The 23,416-nt window shown below is 44.2% G+C and overlaps 2 protein-coding genes across 2 annotated transcripts; both read right to left on the reverse strand.

The window, feature by feature from the left end:
- Positions 1-113: 113 nt before the first annotated feature.
- On the reverse strand, positions 114-845 carry LOC124242812 (cytochrome c oxidase subunit 6A2, mitochondrial). Its single transcript, XM_046668124.1, has 3 exons — positions 687-845; positions 352-488; positions 114-241 (listed from the first exon to the last, which is right to left on the reverse strand). The coding sequence occupies exons 1-3, from the start codon at positions 757-759 to the stop codon at positions 158-160; spliced, it is 294 nt and encodes a 97-aa protein (XP_046524080.1). The 5' UTR covers positions 760-845; the 3' UTR covers positions 114-157.
- Positions 846-5,788: 4,943 nt separating this feature from the next.
- ZNF843 (zinc finger protein 843) lies at positions 5,789-13,059 on the reverse strand. Its single transcript, XM_046666468.1, is given in 10 exon segments — positions 5,789-6,529; positions 6,531-6,642; positions 6,713-6,854; positions 7,009-7,151; positions 7,218-7,264; positions 7,267-7,349; positions 7,352-7,435; positions 7,438-7,833; positions 12,011-12,112; positions 12,775-13,059. Coding segments are annotated over 8 exon segments (756 nt in total). The 5' UTR covers positions 7,520-7,833; positions 12,011-12,112; positions 12,775-13,059; the 3' UTR covers positions 5,789-6,466.
- Between the last annotated feature and the right edge of the window lie 10,357 nt (positions 13,060-23,416).

The raw sequence follows: 23,416 nt of genomic DNA on the forward strand, positions 1-23,416 counted from the left end.
CATGGAGCGCCAACTGCACTTGTGTGGAAGCGCCCAGTGGGAGAGCCACCGACGCCGCCGGCCCCCCGCCCCCGACGTCACCCTGTGGTCCCCACGGAACCTGCGGACACTCACAGCTTCTACACCTTTATTGCACCTGGGGGCGGCCGCCCGGGCCTCAGGGCTGTTCGTAGCCCGTGGGCAGAGGGTTGACGCGGGGATTGTGGAAAAGGGTGTGGTTACCGTCTCCCCAGGAGTAGGGCTGTGGAGAGAGGAAGGGAGAGCGAGTCGTCAGCGCTGTCCAGGCCTTGGGGTCCCCCCGCACCCCCTTGCCCGCCCGCTCGCTCCCACTCCGGTGCTGAGGCCTCGTACCTTGGTGCGGATACGGAGGTGGTGGTAGGCGATGAACTCGGGGCGCTCGCGGTGGCCCGCGTGGAGCCAGGAGTTGAGGGTGCAGAGGGCCACGCTGGGGAGCGCCAGCACGAAGGTCAGGAGGCGCCAGGTGCTGGCTGCAGCGGGAGAGGCAGGGGTGAGAGAAGCGGCGAGGGCCTTGGAAGGACTGGGGAGGAATTGGGGGTGGGGCGGAGGGGAGGGGGAAGTTGACTGGTTGGGGGTGTCGCCAGGACCCCGGAAGGCCCCAGAGTGGGATGGGGGGGACGGGTGGGCAAGGTCAGGAAGCGACAGGGTAAGGCCCCAGCCCTACTCACCTCCTGCCCCTCCATGGTCTCCCTTGGCTGCACTGGCCAAGCCCCGACTCAAGGACCTCAGAGGCAGAGCCATTCCGCGAGAGAAGCCGGGAACCACAGACTGTCCTTTGACTCTCCTTCACTGAGGCCTACATTCCCCTCCCCTGTTTTTGGGCCAATCACCTGTTGAGTCTGTAATATGGGTGGCTATTTTTAGGGGTTTTCTATATTTAAAATGGGGCCTGACTGGCATGAAGTCCTTCTCTCCAGACAGCTGCTATACTGTGCCTCTTATTTTGGTAAGCGGACATTTAAAATACAATATATGCCTTTCTTTTTATTGTTGCAGGGAACTGTTTTTTTCAATACTGTCTTCCCAGTGGCTGGCACACAGTAGGCCTTTAATAAATATTTGTAGACTGAATTGTGTCCTTTTGAATCTAAGTTTTTTCATCTGTAAAATGTATAATAATGTGTACCTTAAATCATGTTTATGAAGTTTGAGTAAAGTAACATAGAAATATGCCAGCTTAGAGTCTGGCACCTAACAGTAGCTCGGTATATGTATTAGCCACAGTTCCTTGCAAAGAACAGAACTCACTCTAACTAGTTTTAAAAAGATAAGCAAGAGCCAGTCCTGATGGCCTAGAGGTTCAAGTTTGGTGCTCGCTGCTTTGGTGGCCTGGGTTCGTTACCTGGTAACGGAACCATGTCACCTATCTGTCAGTTGCCATGCTGTGGTGGCAGCTCACATAGAACTAAGACGACTTACAACTGGGATATACAACCACGCGCTTTGGAGAAGAGGAAAAAAAAAAGAGGAAGATTGACAACAGATGTTAGCTCAGGGTGAATCTTTCCCTGCAAAACAACAACAGCAAAACAAAACACAAAGATAAGCAACTGAGAATCTTAGGTAGCTCACAGTATCCCTGGTGTGGCCAGAGCAGCCTGTGATCTACACAGGCAGAAACACACCAGTCTGTGGGCCAGCTGCAGTGAGACACCACCACGGTTCCACTGCTGGACACTGGATGCCAAAAACTTCATCACTGTTGCCCTGGAAAGCCAGATTCTTCCACCCTCACCCCCTCCTTGAAAATGGATTCTTCATGAAGCTTGCATCCTTGAGTTGCTCTCTTCTGAATCAGAGAATCACGTGGGCATGAACTGGCAACACCTACGTCATTGCCTGGGTCCTGGCTTTGAGAAAGGCTGAGAAATTGAGTTCCAGCTTCTGCCTTAGGGAAGCAGGAATTGCATCTTGGAGAAAATCCCCAAATATAGGAAGAGTATTCAAAAGATGCTGGACAGCCACAAACCTGACAAATGGAATAAAGAGTGGTGTTTTTACCCGGAAAGGTTCTAGGCTCCCCTCTCTCCACGCAGAGTTTGTTGGTCATTGCCAAATAGTTCCCTGGGGATTCCCATCCCTTTGTCTCAGCTTGGAAGTTCCCACTAAGAGCTTTTCTTGCTGGTACTTGGTGAGTGCCCTGAGGGTTGCTCCCATCTCTGCTGCTGTCACCCTCATGTGGTACGCAGAGCCCTCTGTTGCGGCAGTCTTTTCTAGGCTGATCACTGTGTAGAGGCAGTGCAGAGCCAGCTCCTGCAGTCTTTCTACTCACCTTGTTTCACAAGTTCTCACTCATACAATTAATTAATTGGGCTACTGCCAAAGCTCCCAGTTTCTAGAGGTTTAGGTTTTTCTTTGCTTTCGGCAGAAAGAAGAACAACCTTACCAGTTGTTAGGTAAACCCCAGTGAGTAGCATCCTAGCCCGTTTTCAGACATTCCTCAGCTGTTGGTGGTGAAGGGTATGACTCCGAGTCAGTTTCTCCTGTGCCTCTTTCCTGGGCTGTTACATACCATGATCATATTTTCCAAAGCAAAGATCAATTCCACATGTGATCTACTAAATATTAATTTTATTTATGGATGCTCTAGGACAGAATATTTGAAATTGGCATTGTCCCAGAAAGACAACTGAATGATGATACAGGACATGGGTTAGCTACGGTGAACAGTAAAGGGAGTTGGAGATAAGACAGAATCAGAGTAGAGGCCACCAGTGGGCTAATGACAGTAGGATGATACAGTCTAAAGAGGGGCTAGAATCTCGTTATAGTGGACATCTATTGTTTTGTGTCATCTGTCCAACACACCCATGCCTTCTTCTTCTGATAATAACACCCCAGCTTTTCTTTGTGAAATCACCTCCACCACCTGTCATTTTCAGTTCAGGTGGGGTTGACTCTCTCCTCCAGCTCCAAGAGGGACCACATGACCCAGGCCTAACCAATCAGAGCATTCCGTTCTCCTGGCCATAGTGATTGGTTTGGGAGGGGCACAGGTCCATGAGTCTCAATTTTGGGACTTCTTTCTTGGACTATGGAGACACAGTAGTACTTCAGCTAGACTTGGAGACTCAGATTGAAGCCAATATTGAAATCATTTTTCAGAGCATACCTGAAAAATGGGGAGAGATCTAGCCGTGTTAATATTATTTGAACCCCTGGATCAAGATGTGCCAGAGTTGAGAAAGATCTGTATCCTTAGGCTTTTCAGTTACATGAAATAACAAAAAGGCAGCTTGAGTTGGGATTTTAAGTCTTCATTAATTGCTAAACATTTTCTTTGAAGCTATGGACCTCTAGCTTCAAAGATCTCTAAACTTTCACCAGCAAAATTTCAATTTCTGTTCCCCTGTACTATGATCCATGTTTTATTGAAAGTTTTTTGCCTTCTTTTGATATGATAGATAGAAATGTCTTTAATAAACATTCTGGAGTATGTATGGTTTTAATGAGTTCAACTGAATGGCCTCTTGAGGTGAAGGCATCTAGTGTTTGTTAAAATGTAGTCAAATAAATTACATATTGAGATATAGTCCAACTTGCTAAAAGTTTCATGGTTGAGTCTTTGTACTTTTATTTTCTTCTTCCATTTCCTAATAGTGTAGTGTTATGTATCAAAATAAATCTACATACAGGGCCAGCCCAGTAGTATAGTGGTTAGGTTCGCATGCTCTGCTTTGGTGGCCCGGGGTTCATGGGTTTGGATCCCGGGCATGGACCTACACACCACTCATCAAGCCACACTGTGGTGGCGTCCCATACACAAAATAGAGGAAGATTGGCACAGGGCCAATCTTCCTCAGTAATCAATCAATCAATCAATCTATCTATCTATCTATAGGCTGCAATCTGATTTCTCTGGAATATGTATCTAATGCTGGGACACAAGATTTTAGCTGAGCCAGGTGCACTGGTGCTCAGTTGGCCTCATGACTCGTGTAACTCAAGCCCAGACAGCGGTTATACCTTGGGCAAGAATCTGAAGTTTCTGCTCCCATTATGAGACCTTCATCTCACATCCTACGTGCTGTGTTCACTATGCCAACTGATATATAAAGAGGCCCCCAAATGGTGACTTATTAATCTTAGATATTTTCTAAACCAGTATTTTTGCCACCACAAATGCTGATTACTGAAAATACATTTGAAGGCTTTTCTGTACTATCACTGATGCTGCTGAAAATTGGATGAGACCAACCTGACAATGTGTGGTAATCTCATTACTACAAATGTATGGATGAAATGTACTGGACCCAAGTAAACAGCAGTGTTTTCACTTGCTTTTCTCTGTTATCACTATAGAAATAACCACGGAACTGTTGAACAGGAGGTGAATCAATGATCAAGTGTGGTCACTTTGGTTAACTTTCCAAGTGTGTCCATGCTGTATCTCAGGAAGACAAGGATCAAAGAAACCTGAGTCTTAGCATAAAAACCTTGAGCAATTGGAAGTGGTTCCTTGATTCAATTAATATTTACTGAGCACTTGCTGAGTCAGGCAGTGTATCAGAGTCTCTGCTCTCATGGAGCTCAGTCTACTGGGGGAGACAGATGTGTGATCAGACATTTCCGATGGTTAACTATGCCACTTCAGCAGTTACCACACCAAGTGTGTGATTGAGAGTTTGGGAAAGCTTTCAGTGGAGCTGTGGCTCACGTGATCAGTAGGATAAGTTTAGGCAACAGAGAAGGGGGAAGCATATTCTGGGCAGTTGAGGGAGATAAAACAAGTGTAAAGACCCAGAGGTGTGAAGGGCCATGGCCAGTAAAGCTGCAGAGGTTGGGCAAGCCAAACTGAGAAGCCATGGATGCTGTGCAGAAGCATTTGAACTCTATTCTGCAGGCCATTTTGGGGTGGAGGTGGGGGGTGGGGGTGGGGAAGGCACCAATGCTTTTAAGCAGGGGAGTGACTTCAGATTTAGTGTTGGAGTTTGAGGTTTAAGAGAGAAGTTTAAGACATGAACAGACATTTCTCCAAAGAAGATATACAGGTGGCCAATAGACACATGAAAAGATGCTCACCATCACTAATCATCAGGGAAATGCAAATCAAAACTACACTAAGATATCACCTTACACCTGTTAGAATGGCAAAAATAACCAAAACAAAAAGTGACAAATGTTGGAGAGGTTGTGGAGAAAAAGGAACCCTCGTACACTGTTGGTGGGAATGCAAACTGATGCAGCCACTATGGAAAACAGTATAGAGATTTCTCAAAAAATTAAAAATAGAAATATCTTATGACCCAGCCATCCCACTACTGGGTATCTACCCAGAGAACTTGAAATCAGCAATTCCAAATGTCCCATGCACCCTTATGTTCATTGCAGCATTATTTACAATAGCCAAGATGTGGAAGCAACCTAAGTGCCCATCAACTGATGATTGGATAAAGAAGATATGGTATATATATACAATGGAATACTACTCAGCCATAAAAAAGACAAAATCGTCCCATTCACAACAACATGGATGGACCTTGAAGGTCTTATGTTAAGTGAAATAAGCCAGACAGAGAAAGACGAACTCTGTATGACTCCACTCATAGGTGGAAGTTAAACATAGAGACAAAGAGAATTGATTGGTGTTACCAGGGAAAGGGGGGTTTGGGGGAGGGCACAAAGGGTGAAGTGATGTACCTACAACATGACTAACAATAATGTACAACTGAAATTTCACAAGGTTGTAAACTATCATAATCTTAATAAAAAGTTAAAAAAAAAAAAGAGAGAAGTTTAACCAGTGGATTCTATGGATGATGAGCCAGAATGCAGAGACTGGAAGCAGGGGAAGCTGATTAGGAGTCTTTTGCAATAATCCAGGCAAATGATGACAAGGATTTGCGCTTCAGGCAGAAGCACTGGCAACAGAGAAGAGAGAGTGGACTTGAGAAAACTTTCTGAAGCAGAAGAACTAGGATGCGGTGCCTGATGGGACCCGAGCTGGAGGTGCAGTGCAATGAGAGAAAGAGGAATCAAGGACTCGGGGAGCAAGCTTGGAAACTGGATATTAAGGACTTCTTTGCAGTTTGAATTCTCATAGAGGAACTCGGCGTTTTTTCTTCACTCTAATAGCACATTGTTGGGAAAACCAACAAATAATTTTTAAAATAACATTTTAAAAAGCATAAGAGAAATAATTTATTAATCACTGATATTAAGACATCACTTAATATTATCCTTGGCCAAACTGAGGGCATGCCCGTACTTCAGTACTTTTGCATTTCACCTACCACATCCCGAAATCCTTCTGCAAACTGTGAGGTTTGAGGGAAAGGAGAGAGGAGAAGGATTCAGGAAAAAGAAAATAAAACCAAACCCAAACATTCAGCACTTCTGAGGAAGACTGATAGTAGAGAAAGGCCTTCACAGATAGTACTGGGAGAAGGAAGGAAATGTGTCGCTGATCCCCAAGTCCACCTGCAAGGCTACCAAAGAAAGGGCTCACCTAGGGCCGCACCGCATGAGTTCTTTGGTGTCTGGCAAGGTTAGATCTCCGGCTGAAAACTTTCCCACATGGAAGACACTGGCAGGGCTTCTCTCCAGTGTGGGTTTGATGGTGGCAAAGGAGTGTGGTGCCCTCTCCAAAGCCAAGGCCACACTGGTAGCATTGGTAGGGCTGGTCTATATTATGAGTCCTCTTGTGCTGTTTCAGAGCAGCCTGTTGCCAAACTGTTCCCCACAAGTCCCACACCTGTATAGCTTCTGGGCCCGATCACTCCCAGCCTCGTGAGCTGCCAGCTGGGCAGTCTGCCAGTGCCTGGTCAACTTCCAGGCTTCACAGGAGCACTCCTGGCACTCAGAGAAGCCAAATTCCGTTCCCCTGAGTGCATCCGCTGGTGGTTGACCAGGTGGACAGGGTAATTGAAGCCAGAGCCGCACTCTACACACAGGTGTGGCTTTTTGCTAAGTGGCTCTTTCTATGCCGGATCAGGGAGGAGCTCTGGGTGAAGCGCTTCCCACACTTGGAGCAGATGTAAAGCTTCTCACCTGTATGGGTGAGCTGGTGTTGAAGGAACTTGCCGATGGCTGGGAAATTCTTTCCACACTCAGAACAGGTAAACTTGGCAGCCATGACTGTTTCTGGTTCACCATGGAGGGTGAACTTGGAATCTGGAATCTGCAAGAATGCACTGGGGACAGACATAGGGCTTCAGGCCAGTATGCACTCCTTGGTGAGGCAGCAGCAGAGAACTGACTGTAAGGCCCTTGCCACATCCCCCACGGATATATGGCTTCTGCCCAGAGTGGATTCGCTAGTGCGTAATGAGGTTGGAGCTTCCACAGAAGGTCTTTCTATACTGGGGACAGTGATAGGGTCTCTCACCAGTGTGGACCCTTCTGTGCTGGATGAGGGATGCACTCTGAGCAAAACCTTTCCCACAGGCCCCACACTTGTAGGGCTCATCTCCCTGGTGAGTCTGCTGATGCTGGAGGAGGTTGGAACTTTGGCTGGAACGTTTTCCACAGTCAGGACAGGGGGAAGGCTTCTCACCAGCATGACTTCGAAGATGATGGGTCAGAGAGTAACTATGCCGGAAGCTCTTGCCACAGTGGGTGCAGCTGTAGGGTCTTGCACCAGGCACAGGTTTCCCGTGACCAGTGAGTTCACAGTGTGGAAGTGGTAGCCAGCCTCCAATTTTCAAGGAGTTATCTTGAGATTTCTCTAATTTAAGATTCTTGGCAACGTCATCTGAAGTTTCTTGAGATTGAGTCTAGAAATAGATGACACTGTTCTTGGGCATATCCCTTGATGTTCTCTGTTACTGGGCCCTTCCTCTTGAATAAACTTGTCCTCATTCTTGTTCCCAATTCCTGTGGAAGAAATTGGAGATTTCAGATTCCTGCACCATAATTCCCTCCAGAGAGGGAGAATAAACCACAGAAGATAGTTTTCTATAAATAGTTTTCTATTTATAGATAGATACCGATAGTTTTCTGTAAAGAAGATTTTGCTTTCAGAATCAAATAGTCAGTGTGTCTTGATAGTAAGATTTAATTTAAAACATCACTTGGGGTTACAAGATTTTTAGTTGTCTTGGACTTTTGTCATCTTCATCCTGAATGAAAGTATAGCAAGGAAGGATCATTCATATTAGCCTGGAACATCTGAGCACAAACCATCAAGAAAGAATCAACTTCAACAGCAGAAGAAAAGACATTAGTGTTTTATTGGCTAAGGTGATTAACAGAAGGGAGCCACTCAGACCGAGAAGATAATTAAACAATTTGTCACAGACAAGATTGGAAAGTCTAATTTTTAAAAAGAGGCTATAGGTAAACTTGTAATTTTAAATCTCAAAAATCAAATTAACCAAGATGAGAGTTTGCAATAAGACTAGTAAATATCCCAGTGGCTCATATAGAAGTATGCTAATTCTGTTTTTAGGCCTATCGAGGCTATTAGGCTAGGTTTCCCATTACTTGGAAATGAGGACTGGGGGACACTGCTTCTGGCCTCTCTGAATCCCAAGACTTGATCCCTGGCCCTCGGTTCACTCTCTGGGACCCCCTGCTTGTGCTTCACTTCACAGCTCTACTGATATCTGCCCCTGAGCTCCAAGCCTGCAACTCATGCTGCTCCCTGGATACTTCCCCCTTAATGCTCTGCCATCACTTCAGATTTAATATCCCTCTGCCAAATAATTGCTGACTCCCAATTTCACTCTGTCAGTGGCATTAGTTTTCACTCTCTTGGACATCTAAACTTGAAATGGTGAAACTTCTTTTGACTCATCTCTCTCCTTCCTTCCCCAGGAGTGAGCTACTATTTAAAAGTGATGTGCTATCATCAGTCACCAGGGAAATGCAAATTAAAAGCCATGATGAGTACCACTACACACCCACTAGAATGGCTAAAATTAAATAGACTGACAATACCAAGTGTTGCCAAGGATGTGGAGCAACTGATATGCTCATACATTGCTGGTGAAACGTAAAATGATCCAGCCACTTTGGAAAACAGTTTGATAGTTTGTTCACAGTAAATTAAACAGCCCTTACCATATGACCCAGCAATTCTACTCTTAGGTATTTGCCCAAGAAAAATGAAAACATGTCCACACAAAGACGTTTTTACAAATCTGCATTGTAGCTTTATTCATAATAGGCAAAAGCTGGAAACAATCCAACGTCCATCAACTGGTGAAGGGATAAACAAATTGTGGGATATCCGTATAATGGAATACTACTCAGCAACAAAAAGGAACAATTATTGTTACATGCAACAAATAGATGAATCTCAAAGTTATGCTAGACCAGAGAAGCCAGATACAAAAGAGTGCATACTGTATTCCATTTATATGAAATTTGACAATAGGCAAAACTAATTTATAGAGGGGGCCAGCCCTGTGGCTGAGGTTGAGTTTGCACAATCTGCTTTGGTGGCCCAGGGTTTTGCCAGCTGGGATCCTGGGCATGGACATGGCATCACTCATCAGGCCATACTGAGGTGGCGTCCCACGTAGCACAACCAGAAGGACCTACAACTAGAATATACAACTATCTACTGGGGACTTTTGGGGGGAAGAAGAAGAAGGAAAAAGACTGGTGACAGATGTTAGCTCAGGTGCCAATCTTCAAAAAACCCCCTAATTTATAGGGGGAGAAAGCAGATCTATGGGGCTGGGTGGGGGAGGGAGTGGCTAACTGCTAAAGGGCATGAAAACTTTGAGGGGTAATGGAAATGTCATATATCTTGATTGTGATGGTGGTTACACTAGTATATGCATTTATCAAAAATCATCAGACAGTACACTTAAAATGGGTGCATTTTATTACATGTCACTTCAATAAAGCTGTCAGCACAGATATGCCAAGCTTTTTCTAAGATGTGGAGGGTAGACAGGAGTATCGATGCTGATTGCCCAATTATTTTTAAAAGATTTTATTAAAGTATAAGTAAAACAATAACAGTTTAAATAGCTAGTACTTATTGAGTACTTACTATGTGCCAGGTACTGTTCTAAGAGTTTCCATATATTGACTAAACCTCACAACAACTCACTAAGATAGAGACTATTTTCCCATTTTACAGATGAAGAAATGGAGGCAATGAAAGGTCCTAACCTTGCCAAAGGTCATCCATATGGTAAGTGGCAGAACCAGGACTCAAACAATCTGGCTTGAGAGCTGCCTCCTAATTTCTATGTTACCATGCCTCTCATTAAGACAATTTTGAAAAAGAAAACCCCTTTCCTCCATAATTCCACCTGCTCTAAGAAAATATTTTCACGTTTGCATGTTTCTTCAGGGTTTGCCAACATACCTACATATTTTAACTACTCTATAATCACAGTTTAGATACTGAGCAAGAGGCAACTACTCCAAGCAAAGCTGAATCTAAATTTGCTTTCTAAAAAGATGTGCACTCTTATTTTACTCATGTACATTTGCTGGTTCATTAATATTCTTTCATAATGATATTTTAATGGTTACATACAATTCTTTTGCTTCAAATACCAGATTTTATTCATTTTCTTTATTATTGGAATATATCGTTATTATAGAGAGAGCTCTAATGAGCATCTTCATGCCATGCACAGAGCTTAGTCTCTCCCTGTTGAATCTCTTGTGTAGGTATCATCCCCAGGAGCACACCTGCTGCTCCACAGAAGCAAGCCTCTGGTCTCCACAAAGCAGAAGCTCTTCTTATATTAGGAATGGCTGCCGTTTAATTTGCTAGTGCCTGGGATGGGTCAGACACAACGACCCCGGCCCATTCATGCTCTTGAGGGCCACAGGAAGACCACAGCAGTCCTGGCAGCTCTCCTCTGGGAGTCAGCTGGGACATGTTAGTGCAATTAGCCTGGGACAATTAAAAGTGCCACAGGCTGTCAAAAACTTTTATCTATTTAGCCACCATAATCCATCATTCTTTCTGTGACTACCACAGCTGTTCCCTCCTACATTTTCTGTCACTAATCTAGTCCAGGCTTTCCTTACCTCTTCCTGCTATTATTGTGTTTCCTGTTGGTCTTTTTGGTTGTTTTGCCTTTCTTCCAATTATCTGACAAGTCTGTCAGATCTATTTCTTATTGTAGGGCAGGGCTCCCCGATTATTTTCACACTATGGGACACAGAGAAAACACTAAAAACAATCTGTGCAGCACACTGGGATAAAAACTTGAGGCTGCTCCCAGCTGAAGGTGCCTGGCCCAGTGTTTCTGGTCATCCCAGGCCCCATCCTGTCTGCCCTATGGGTTAAAGCAATGGGTCTCGACCTAGGCTGCACATTAGAATTATTTTTTAAAAATTCGTTTGCCCAGGCTGCACCCAGGAGTGATAATAGTAACATACACCCAAGACTGAGAACCTTTGAACTAATGGGATAGCTCAGTTTATCCTCAGTAACCACAGCTTATCCTTCTTTCACTACAGTGCCTTCCTTCTGAGAAATGGGTCCAGGATACTAATAAACTAAGGTCAAGGCCCTGAACTGAACTGAGGAGGGTGCAGCACTCTGTAGCTGGACTCAATATTACATGATCAAAATCTATCACCAAATCATCTAAGCCTAAATGAGTGTCTCTGGGCTGGGGATATACACACTTTTAGTCTCAGTGGTTTAGTGCAGAGTTCTGAGAAAGCCGGACCCGAGGGAGGCGGGTGTTTATGCCAGTGTGTGTGTGGGGCCGTGTTAAACGCAGAATCCAGGGGGAGGCCTTGGGAATAGCAGCAGGAGGCCTAGATTCTTAGGGGAGGGGCTGCAGTGCAGTAAGCGCTGCTTGAGGAATAGTTGTCAGATGAGCTAGCTAACCCAATAACTGGACTCCAGGGTGAGAATGTGATATCAAACCTGAAGTGAGTTCACTCACCCATTGTGCAGCAAACCAATCTGTGACACCAGGTGTAGTGGGAGAAAACAGGAATTTTATTATTGCACAGCGCTGAACAGGGAGAAAGGGCAGCTAATGCTGAAATCCCAAACTCCCTGAAAACCTACAAGGAAGGGTTTTTATTTGGGGTTTTAGGCAAGGGAGGGGGAGCATACCGCCTTGCTGGTCGCAGCTTTCCCACCAGCCCATAGCAAGGAGGAGATAACAAATCCAGGTGGTTGTCTTTGGCCATTTGTCTCCATGGTGGGTAGTGGATTCTGGAGGCAGGAAGCCAGGGAGTAAGCAGGGAAGGAGTGCTTTGGTTTTAACCACATATGTGTAGGGAAACTGATATCAGGGCCAGTATCAAACGGAGGGTGGAAAGCTGTAAAGGGCAGTGGAAATGCTTGTCCTGCCCCTTCTACCTCTGGTACAACCAAAGTGCTTGCGGGGGTTCACGGAGCGTCCCATCAAAAGGCCTCGGCAGAGGCGTGTTTTCAGAAATGCGCCCTGCTCCAGGTAGGAGGCAACAGGCCCGGGCTGCGGCCCTGCGCAAGCTCTTACCCAGAGAGATCCCACACCCGCCAGACTCCTGCACAGTGGAGACGAGCCAGTCACCCCCACTCTCCAAATAAGGCCACACCCCAACTCCGGGAAGGCCATCTAAGGAGCTGTTGAAAGCCCCAGGCCCGTGAGGGCCGACCACCGAGGGATCACGAGGGTTCCGAGCCCGCGTCCTCGCAGCAGGGCGCCGGGCTCGGCAAAGGGACGCCGCTGAGGCCCCTCCGCTGGCAGCCTCCAAGGGGCCTGCTGGGAAATGTAGTCCCTCGCAAGGGGCGCCGGGAGTAGGAGGTGCCTTGACCCCAGCTCCGGAAGCCAAGTATGAGGGTGTCCTCCTCGCCCCCGAGAGTGGGATGCTGAGGGCCCCGAGCATCCTTACCCAGCCTCGGCCAGGGGGCGCTCTTTTCCTGGCCCGTCTTGCTTGCTTCTCACTTCCCAAAAAACTTTCCCCATCTGAGCCCTGGCATTCCTGGGAAGGGGGCGAAACGGTCAGAGTAGTGAGCACACCACAAAGAGCCGCGTAGGAACCGCCATCCCAGTCCTCAACTAGAGAGGAAACGGCTAGGGGCGAGCTTTCCTCAAGCGAGAAGTTCTAGAGCCCTGTGCCCACCGTTAAGCCAGATCACCGCAGCGAGCGTTCAGCCGGGCACCCAGGCCCGGCGGCCTTGAGCGCGCTCCTCCCCCAGGCTCCCGGACGCGCGCGTCACCTGGGAATTGAAAGAGGGAACGACGTGTCGAGGGCTGGACTACAGCGCTCCCTAGGGTCAAGGAGGCGGTGATGGGGAGCCGGGCTGGAAAGCGCTGGAGGTTTAAGACGGCCACATTGAGGAGGGACGAGATGCAAGGTTAGGATTAGGGTGAGGCGAGTGAGACGCTGGCTTCTGGCACGGAATTTAAGCGGGCACCCCAAACTAAGTAATCAACATAAATATTTTAATGCAATATTTCAAAAAATCAAAATTAATAAAAAATTCAGGGTGAACAAAAATATCTAAATTTTAAATAAAGACGGGATTCAACCCAGCATTTTCACGACCCTGCCTGACTCACCTCACCCTAATCATGGCCCTGGTTCCAATAAAACCTTGTTTACAAAAACAGGTGGCTGGCAGTGGCTTTACTTGGCTGATTTTTTAAAAAGTTGCACCAAAGTATTGTTTATCTTGATCCGAGTATTTTCGTGCCCCTTAAACTTTGCACTAGAGGCTAATGCCTCACACATCTTACCCTCGTGCCCCTCTGCCAAGTCCCTTCAGCTTTGGCAGCCACATATCTGCTCCGGTTCCCAGAAGTGGACTACATCTGGAAAGGACCCTGATTGTCGTCTAAGTTCTGCCACGAGCTGCCTGAGTGACCTCAGGCCAGTCACCACTCCCCTTTCGCCTCAGGTGGCCCTTGTAAAATTAGGAAGAGTCCAACTAAATGATTGGGAATAGGCTGGTAGTTCTAAAAAGCAGTGATTCTCACAGGGTGGAATAAAAGATAAAGACTCAAAAATTTCACTAGAAATTCACATACCTGTATATGAGTACAAAATGGTCCTAGAACCACTGTTTGTAGTAGTCAAGAATTGGAAACAATCAGTTCATCAATAGTCAAATGGATATATAAATTAATAGTATTTCAAACGGTGGAATACCACGCAGCAACAGAACGATTGACTACAACCATATGCGACTACAGGGATGCACCTTGCAAACACTGTAGCACAAAAGAAACAAGACAGAATACATACAGTCCAATTCCACTTTTATAAGGTCCAAAATCAGGCAAAGTCACAGACTATTGTTTAGAAACCCATATATAGATGAGAATCTATAAAGACAAGCAAGAAATTATTATCACAAATGTCAGGGTAGTGTTTATAGCCCTAGGAAAGACACCATTCCACCTTCTATGATGTTGAATTTACCCTCAGGCTGTATCCTAAATCCTGACCTCAGATCCTCTGCCTCACATCCAGGGGAGAAGAGAACATCTTTTCTAGCAAATCCCAGTGAAAGAGAGAGGAAGTTTCTCTGTCTCAGAAGCCCTAGCACACATTTCTTCATATTCCATTGGATCTGAACCAATCACACTGACCAAGGGGAATGGGATACGTTGACAGGCTTAACTTAATTAGGGCCTGCCCTTGGATCTAGGGGTGAGATAAATCTTGCCCAAACCATAAGGCCAAGAATGGGAGGCAAGGGGATGTTAAAAAGAAAAAACAAAGTAGACTTCCAGTTTCCTGTCCAGCATGTTAGGGGCTTGGAAGTCATCACTCTGTTCTAACAAGTTAAAAACTAAACACGCTGAAAATCAACAACTCTTCTTAGATCTTTCAGAGGATTGAGGTCGCAGGGCAAACTGCTGCTTCCAAAATTGAAGAGACAGACAGATAGACACAGAGAATCACATTTTACTGGAGTGCACCTCTGGAGCTGGCACTAGGGTAGGAAAACTTAAACTGTAATTGACAAATTGCTGGAGGCTCAGTGGAGACAAAGTTGAGAGTTAAAACCTCCAGGTGGGCCCAGTCTTAAGGGTCCCCTGCACTGTCATGAGTTTTACCTCCAGGAGCTCAACTAGGTTCTCATAGCAAAGGTCAAAGAAAACTCCTCTTGTGCTTCTGTTGGGGTGGGGGCAGCCATTTTGAAATACACCCAGAACATTCTTTTCTTCATAACAAGGCCTGCCCTCGACTGCAACTACACGAGGAGGAACAGAGAAGCACTTGTGAAGGTCACAGCCCAGAGGCACAGCCTCACTAAAAGACTCCCCTGGGACCTAATCATAGGACAATAGAATCTCTTCCCCCTGCACCTTACCACCTCACCAATAGCATTCCTGGATAACAATGATGGAATCCAAATGAAAGAACTGCATGTCTTAGACATTATTTGAGAAGAACTCTCTAGGAAAACCCAAGGACAAGAGGAGACAAAAACAAGGGCACCAGAGGAAATTTTAGCCTCAAACACCTACAGCTACAGCAAACAGTAAACAGAAAACACAGCCTAACTCCTAGCCAGATAAACATAAAATCTTACACAAGAGGCCTGTTTACTTCAGTTCCTTTCACCCGGTACCTCATATCTGACTTTCAATAACAATTACAAGACATAATAAAGACAAAAAACACACTTTGAAGAGACAGAGAAAGCATCAGAACCAGACTCAGATATGGCAGAGATTTTGGGATTATCAACTGGGAATTTAAAATAACGACGATTAATATGCCAACAGCTCTAATGGAAAAAGTAGACAGCATGCACTACATGGGTAACTTAAGCAGAGAGATGGAAACTCTAAGAAAGAATTAAAAGGAAATGCTAGAAATAGAAAACCCTGTAACAGACATGAAGAATGCCTTTGTTAGCTCATCAGTAGACTGAATGTGGCTGAGAAGAGCTTGAGGAAGTACCAATAGAAACTTACAAAACTCAAAAGGAAAGAAAAAAAAGAATGAAAAAGATGCACAGAATAGCCAAGAACTGTGGGGCAATTGCAAAAAGTGTAACATATGTATAATGAAAATATCAGAAGGAGAAGAAAGAGAGAAGGGAACAGAAGAAATCCTTGAATTAATAATGGTTGAGAATTTTCCAAAATTAAAGACAGAAACCAAACCACAGATCCAGGGAGTTCAGAGAACACCAAGGAGAATAAATACCAAAAAAAAAATCTAGGTGTATCATATTCAAACTGCAGGAAATCAAAGACAAGGAGAAAAATCTTGAAGGAAGCCAGAGGGGAAAACATCTTACTTGTAGAGGAGCAAGGATAAGAATTACATTAGACTTCTCTTCAGAAACGACGCAAACAAGAATAGAATGGAGTGAAATATTAAAAGTGTTGAAAGAAAAATCTCAGAATTCTGTACCCAGGGAAATTATCCTTCCAAAGTAAAAAAGAGATAAGGACTTTCTCAGACAAACAAAAATTGAGGAAATTTGTTGCCAGTAGACCTGCCTTGCAAGACATGTTAAAAGAAATTCTTCAGAAAGAAGGGAAATTATATAGGTCAGAAACTCAGATATACATAAAGAAAGAAAGTGTATTAGGAAAAGAATAAAGGAGGGTAAGATAAAATATTTTATTTTTCGTATTCTCAGTTGATTTAACGGATAGTAATTTGTTCAAAATAATAATAGCAACATGTGTTTGGTGATTACAACTTACAGAAAAGTGCAATAAATGATAGTAATATTCTAAGGGATGGGAGGGAGAGTATTCTGTTCTAAGGTACTTGTACTACCTGTGAAGCAGCATAGTGTTATTTGAAGGTGGACTTGGATTAGTTGCAAATAAATGTATATTGCAAACTCCAGGGCAACCACTAAAAAAGGTGCATGAAAAAAGAAGTATGATTTACATGCTAAGAGAGGAGAGAAAAGGGAATCATATAAAATGCTCAGTTAAAACCAGAGAGGGCAGAAAGAGTGGAAGACAAAAAACAAAAAAATAACTACAGTAACAACAAGACAAAGAATATGGATAATGAATAGAAAATGGTAACAAATATAGTAGATATTAATCCGCTATATTAATAATCACTTCAAATGTCAATGGTCTAAATATACCAATTAAAAGACAGGAGATTTCAGAGTGGATTAAAAACGAAAACAAAAACAAGACCTAACTTAATGTTGTGTACAAGAAATCCACTTCAAACTTGCTGTGGTCTGAATGTACACTAGTCCCATTCATGAGGGTCCTCCTCTCATGACTTAAGCACCTCCCAAAGGCCCCATCTCCTAATACCATCACCACTGGAGGTTAGGATTTCAACATATCAAATCAAAAGAAAGCCGAAGTAGCTATATTAATTTTAGACAAAGCAGACTTCAGAGCAAGGACATCTACCAGCAAAAAAATCATGCTTTACATAGTGATAAAGGGGTAGATTCTCCAAGAAGACTACAATCATTAAAGTATATGCACCTAACAACAGAGCATCAAAATACATGAGGCATTGGGCCAGCGTGGTGGCACAGCAGCTAAGTGCACATGTTCCGCTTTGGTGGCCTGGGGTTCACTGGTTCAGATTCTGGGTGCGGACATGGCACCGCTTGGCAAGCCATGCTGTGGTAGGCATCCCACGTATAAAGTAGAGGAAGATGGGCACGGATATTAGTTCAGGGCCAGTCTTCCTCAGAAAAAAGGGGAGGATTGGCAGATGTTAGCTCAGGGCTAATCTTCCTCGGGGAAAAAAAGTACATGAGGCAAAACTGATAAAACTGCAACCTTTATAGGGGCTGGCCCCGTGGCCGAGTGGTTAAGTTCGCGCGCTCCGCTGCAGGCGGCCCAGTGCTTCGTTAGTTTGAATCCTGGGCGCGGACATGGCACTGCTCATCAGACCACGCTGAGGCAGCGTCCCACATGCCACAACTAGAAGGACCCACAACGAAGAATATACAACTATGGACTGGAGGGCTTTGGGGAGAAAAAGGAAAAAATAAAATCTTTAAAAAAAAAAAAAAAAAAAAAAAAACTGCAACCTTTATAGTTGGAGACTTCAACACTCCTCTATCAGTAAGTGACAGATCCATAGGCAGAAAATCAGTAAGGATATAGTTGAACTGAGCAGTACCATCAATGAACTGGATCTAATTGACATTTATAGAATATTTACCCAATAACTACATTCTTCTCAAGCTCACACAGAACATTCACCAAGATTGGCCACATTCTGGGCCATAAGACACATCTCAACAAATTTTAAAAAATAGAAATCACAAAAAGTATACTGTAAGAGCACAGTGGAATTAAATTAGAAACCTGCAACAGAAAGATAATGGGAAAATTCCAAAATACCTACAGATAAAACAACACACTTCTAGATAACACATGGATCTCAAGAGAAATATTTTTAAAAGGAGATTACAGGAAGGAAGGGAAATGACTTTTCAATGATCTATCATTCATAACACTTTTGGTGAATATAAAAAACACTCAACTCAAATAGGCTTGAACAATAAGGAAATTTATTGTCTCACATAACAGGAATCCTAGAGGCAGGGTGGTTTTGTAGTTAATTAATTTAGTGGCCCTACAATACTATCAAAACCCAGGTTCTTTCCATCTTTCTCCTCTGCTTTCATTAGTATATTGGATTTTCTCTTCAGGCTTGTCCCCTCCTGGTCACAAGATGGCTGTGACAGCTCCAAGCATTACATCTTCCTAAAACAATGCCCAAGGGTTGGGAAAGAGAAGTCCCTTGTTAGTGTCCTTTTTAAAGAATAGCACCAAGTTTGATCCCATTTGCTTATTTTGGTCCTGAGAAAGCAGATCCTGTTGTGTCAACTAAGTCATCAAGAAGCAAGAAAGTTGTACCAACAAGGATTATCGTCCTTGGAGAAGTAGATTTGTCCCATAATCATACAACTTTAAAACTGGAAAGAACCCCAGAATCCTAGGAAGTTTTTTCATCAGGATTCCAACCTTCCTGGGCCCCATGGGTGAGGCTAAGTCAAAATTTCTATCACCGGGTTAAAGTGTACCACACTCAGACTCTGCTGGATTCCACCAGTTAAGAGCTGTGGGAGTTTGGGCAGTTTTGTGACTGTATTTGGAGATAGCATTAACAAAAGGATAACAAAGGCTAAATAAGGTCTTAAGGGAGGGGCCTTAATCTGACAGGACTGGTGCCCTTATAAAAAGAGGAAGAGACACCAGAGCTCTCTCACTCTCCTTCACCATGTGAGGACAGGGCAAGAAGGCAGCTGGCTGCAAGCCAGGAAGAGAGCGCTCACCAGGAACGAAACTGGCTAGCACCTTGATCTTAGACTTCCCAGCCTGTGGGAAAATAAATTTTCGTTGTTTAGGCTGCCCAGTCTATGGTATTTTGTTACTGCAACCTGAGCAGACAAATACAAGATGATGGTGAGGTTATAGCTAAAGGATATAGGGTTTCTATTGGGGTAATAAAAACTTTCTAAAGTTAATTGTGGTGATGGTTGCACAATTCTGTGAATATAAAAAAAGGCGTTGAACTGTACAGTTGAAAATGGTGAAGCATATGGTATGTGAATTATATCTCAATATAGCTGTTTTTAAAAAATACGCTTACGGCTTCTTTCCTTCACTGCTATCCCCCACTCAGATCACTCTCTTGGGGAAGCCAGCAGCTTGTCGTGATCAGCCCTGTGGAGAAGCCTATGTGGTGAAGAACTGAGGCTTTCAACCAACAGCCAGTGAGGAATTGAGGCTTTCTGACAGTAGCCATCTTAGTAATGGATCCTCTAGTCCCAGTTAAGCCTTCAGATGGCTGCAGCCCTGGATGATAACTTGACCACACTTTCATGAGAGACCCTAAGCCAGAATCACCAGCTAAGTTGTTCCTGGATTTGTGATTTTCAGAAACTGTGTGAGATAATAAATATTTGTTGTTTTAAGCTGCTAAATTTTGGGGTCATCTGTTCTGCAGCAATAGATAACCGATATAGTAGCTGTAGTAACAGTAGTCACCAAGATGTGAAACTTCTCATGACTCTGAAGTTCCTCCCAGCTCTAAAATCCCATGATTCTGTGACATCTGCTTCTCCAAGGAGGAGAATCCTTGGCCAGCTGAGCAGGTGCGTGGCTGTTTCTTTGATTTTGACAGGAGTTACATCAGATCAGTGGGGTGACAGTGGTTACCTCAGGCCAAATCACAATTATTGGGTTTGTATAGGGGAAAGTATGGCTTCTGTTTGGCTTTTTGAAATGTCCCTCATCACTACCTACACAATCTCCCCCTTTCTGAGAAGAAAGGATGTCAGACTTGCTAGAAGCTGGTGCTTGTATCTCATTCCTTCTTCTGCCTCTTCACCTTCCAGGAAGGGGATCCAGCATACAGCTGAGGGACATGACAAGGAAGTCAGGAGAACCAAGGAGTTCCCAGCTTAGCAGGAAGTTCAGGGCTTCTGGAGGTATATTGGTTTCCTAGGGCTGCGTACATTACCCTATAATGGATGACTAAAACAACTGAAATTTATTCTCTTGCAGTTCTGGAGTCCAGAAGTCTGAAATCAAGGTGTCGGTAGGATTGCACTCCCTCTGGAGGCTCTATATGAGAGTCCTTCCTTGCCTCTTGTAGGTTCTGGTGGCTGTGACCTTCCTTGGCTTCCTTGCTTGTGGCCACATCACTCCCATCTCTGCCTCTGTCTCCACATCTCCTTTTCCTCTCTGTGTGTCTTCTTTCCTTTATGAAGACACATACCATTGGATTTAGGACCCACTGGTAAATCCAGGATGATCTCATCTCAAGATTCTTAATTTAATTATATCTACAAAGACCTCTTTTCCAAATAAAGCAGCATTCACAAGTTCCAGGAATTAGGACAGGGATATATCTTTGGGGGTTCATCATTGAACCCACTACTAGAGGTAAATGGACCTGGTTCAAATCCCAGCTCTAACATTTTCTCGCTAGGTAACCCTGAGCAAGTCATTCTCTTCTTCACCTGCAAAGGGGGACAACTGTACCTAATGAGTGCAGAGATTGTAAGGAATGCCTTAGACATAGAAAGTGCTCAACAAGGGTGGCCATTGGGAGGCAACTGGGATAGTTCCCTCCCCTAAATTCCTCTGGAACCCTGACATTCTGTCCCACTCCTTTGTCCTTCATCATTCATTGCCCTGCTTATCGTTTCATGGCAAAGTCTTATCTTTCCAATAAGTTTTCACTTCTAGAGGGCAGGGCCAGTCTGTATTTCATATTTTACCTCTTTATAGTCCCTAGAATTATAATAATGGTGACAGATGTCATCACTGAGGCCCTGTATGTACTGGGTACTTTATATGCATTATCTCATTATTCACAGTAGGCATTATCTTACCCATCGTACAGGCTAGTTCACTGAAGTTTAAATAAGTTAGCATACCCTATGAGTGACAGTGTCAGGGCGGGAAACCAAAACTACTTTATGTATTTTAAGCTGTGAATTAGTTGAGTACAAAACTATTGGCTAGGCTAGAGCTCTAAGGATGGCTCTGTTAACACTACCAAATTAACTCACTAGTGGAGCCTCTGCTGCAGCCATGAAAGTGAGGAATCAGGAGGCTCCCCTTGGAACTACTAAGTTGAAAAACCACACAATTGTAGTCAAGGCCACTTGTGTATAGTTGTACAGGTTGTACACTATACAAAGTTTTCTTGATGAAGAATAAATGGAGATTGAAGTCAAGCCCATGCTCTACTCACCAAGCCACATACCCTGATGTAGGACTGCCTCCACCAAGAGGAAGGTGCTGATTTTTCTTTGCACAAACGCATTTTTGACTCCCTAAGTGACATACTCACAGTCTGTGTCTTCCCAGAAGGGGCACCTTTTTCTTCATGTGGTGCCATATAAGCTAGAGGAGACTTGGATCTTATTTGCAAACCAGGGAATAGGAAGCCACTTCATTGCCTCTAACCTGCCTCTTGACACCCACAAGGTTGGCCATTAGACACTGCAACACTGCTACAGAAAACCCACGTCTCCTCTATCTTACTGGTCATCAGAAAATAGCCAATAGCAGCAAGAAAATGGCCCCTGTTTCATTTCCACCTTCTAAACCTCATGCAAGGGCGTCTGAATGGATGAACCTAATGTTCAAGGGAATCTAGGAAATGTAGTATTTAATTTTCCAACATCTATAGTCCAGGGAGGTTTATTAGAAGAAGGTAAGGATAGATTCTGGGTGTCAAATGACATGCCAAACCAAGTTTTAATGCAGGTAAAAACCCGTGCTCACAACCATGCATCCCTCACATAGTAGAATCATTGAGGGGTAGCTCTGGAAGGGGCCTTGAAGTCCATCTCATCCTATCTGCTCATTTTACAGATGAAGAAACTGAGGCCCAGAGAAGAGAAGTGATTGGGGGGTGGGTAAAGAGTGGCACAAAGAGGCTAGTATAGGTGTGTTACCCAAACTGAAGTGGGTTCCCTCCTGGAAAGTTAAATCAGACGCTCCACCAGAAGTAGTTGTCTCACAAAGTAAAGTATATTTGTGGAAACAGGAGACCATGAGGAATCATTTCCAGAGTCATGGCATCACTGAACAAATGGAAGCAGGGACATTTATTTTGGATGGGGAATGAATATTCAAAAGGGAGAGGTGGGTGTTCTCTTGCACAGGCTCAGCTGGAAAACAGGCTTCCACATACACTGCAGGTTATGGTAATAAGGCCGAAGCTCCTCCTAGAGAGATCTTAGTATTAAAAATAAGGCAAAGGTCGTAGGCGTAGCTCCTCTGTGGTGAGGCTGGATCTGGTTTAGGGTGGTTGGTGATTGCATCTCCTTAACATAACAAAAAGAAAAAGAATAATTTGGAAAAACAAAATATCCAAACCCACCCTTGAGTTCCTCGGGGTAACCCTTGGGTGACAGGTGGGCTGGAAAAAAAACCTGCAGGATAAGTCCAAAGTGTTTCTGACTTTACAAAGATTGAATGTGTTGAGCCTAATTCAGCGTCAAGAGGATGCTGGCCGTTAGGAGACGTAAGCATTTTGAAGTGGGAAGAGGTAAGAAGAGAAAGGGCCAGGTGATCTAATTCTAAGCTTCAGGATTTTTTTGCTTTTTTAATTTTGAGGGGGAAATGTTGAAGCAATAGAAAAATTACCTGTAGGAAAATAAAAACAGTGATATTCTTACCTAAAAAAAAAAAAAAAAATCTGTCCAGGGTACTGATAAAGCTCAAAATCTCCAGGTTGCAAACACTTTCACATCTGCTTATGTGTGAGAATTTAGTGACTTGTACCCAACTGTAAGTGAGCAAAAGTGAGGCCACCTTGTTTTGCTAAATGGCTCCAGCCCCTCCTCTGTGTGACTATTCACTGCTCTGCACGTACTTTAAAAAAAATTCACGTGCTCTCCTGATTTATGGCTTCTGCTTACGTATATATTCCCCCATACCTTGATAAATTAAAACTTTGTTTTATGAGTTTCTCTCCAGGAACAGGCTGACCACAGGCAGGAAACACACCTACAAGGCATCCATCACAGCTGACAGAAGAATGGAACAATGTGATGCCTGGAGCCTGTCACGCCTGGAGACCAACACCCCTGGAC

The sequence above is a fragment of the Equus quagga genome, chromosome 7 (assembly GCF_021613505.1).
Source record: "Equus quagga isolate Etosha38 chromosome 7, UCLA_HA_Equagga_1.0, whole genome shotgun sequence".
NCBI lineage: Eukaryota > Metazoa > Chordata > Mammalia > Perissodactyla > Equidae > Equus > Equus quagga.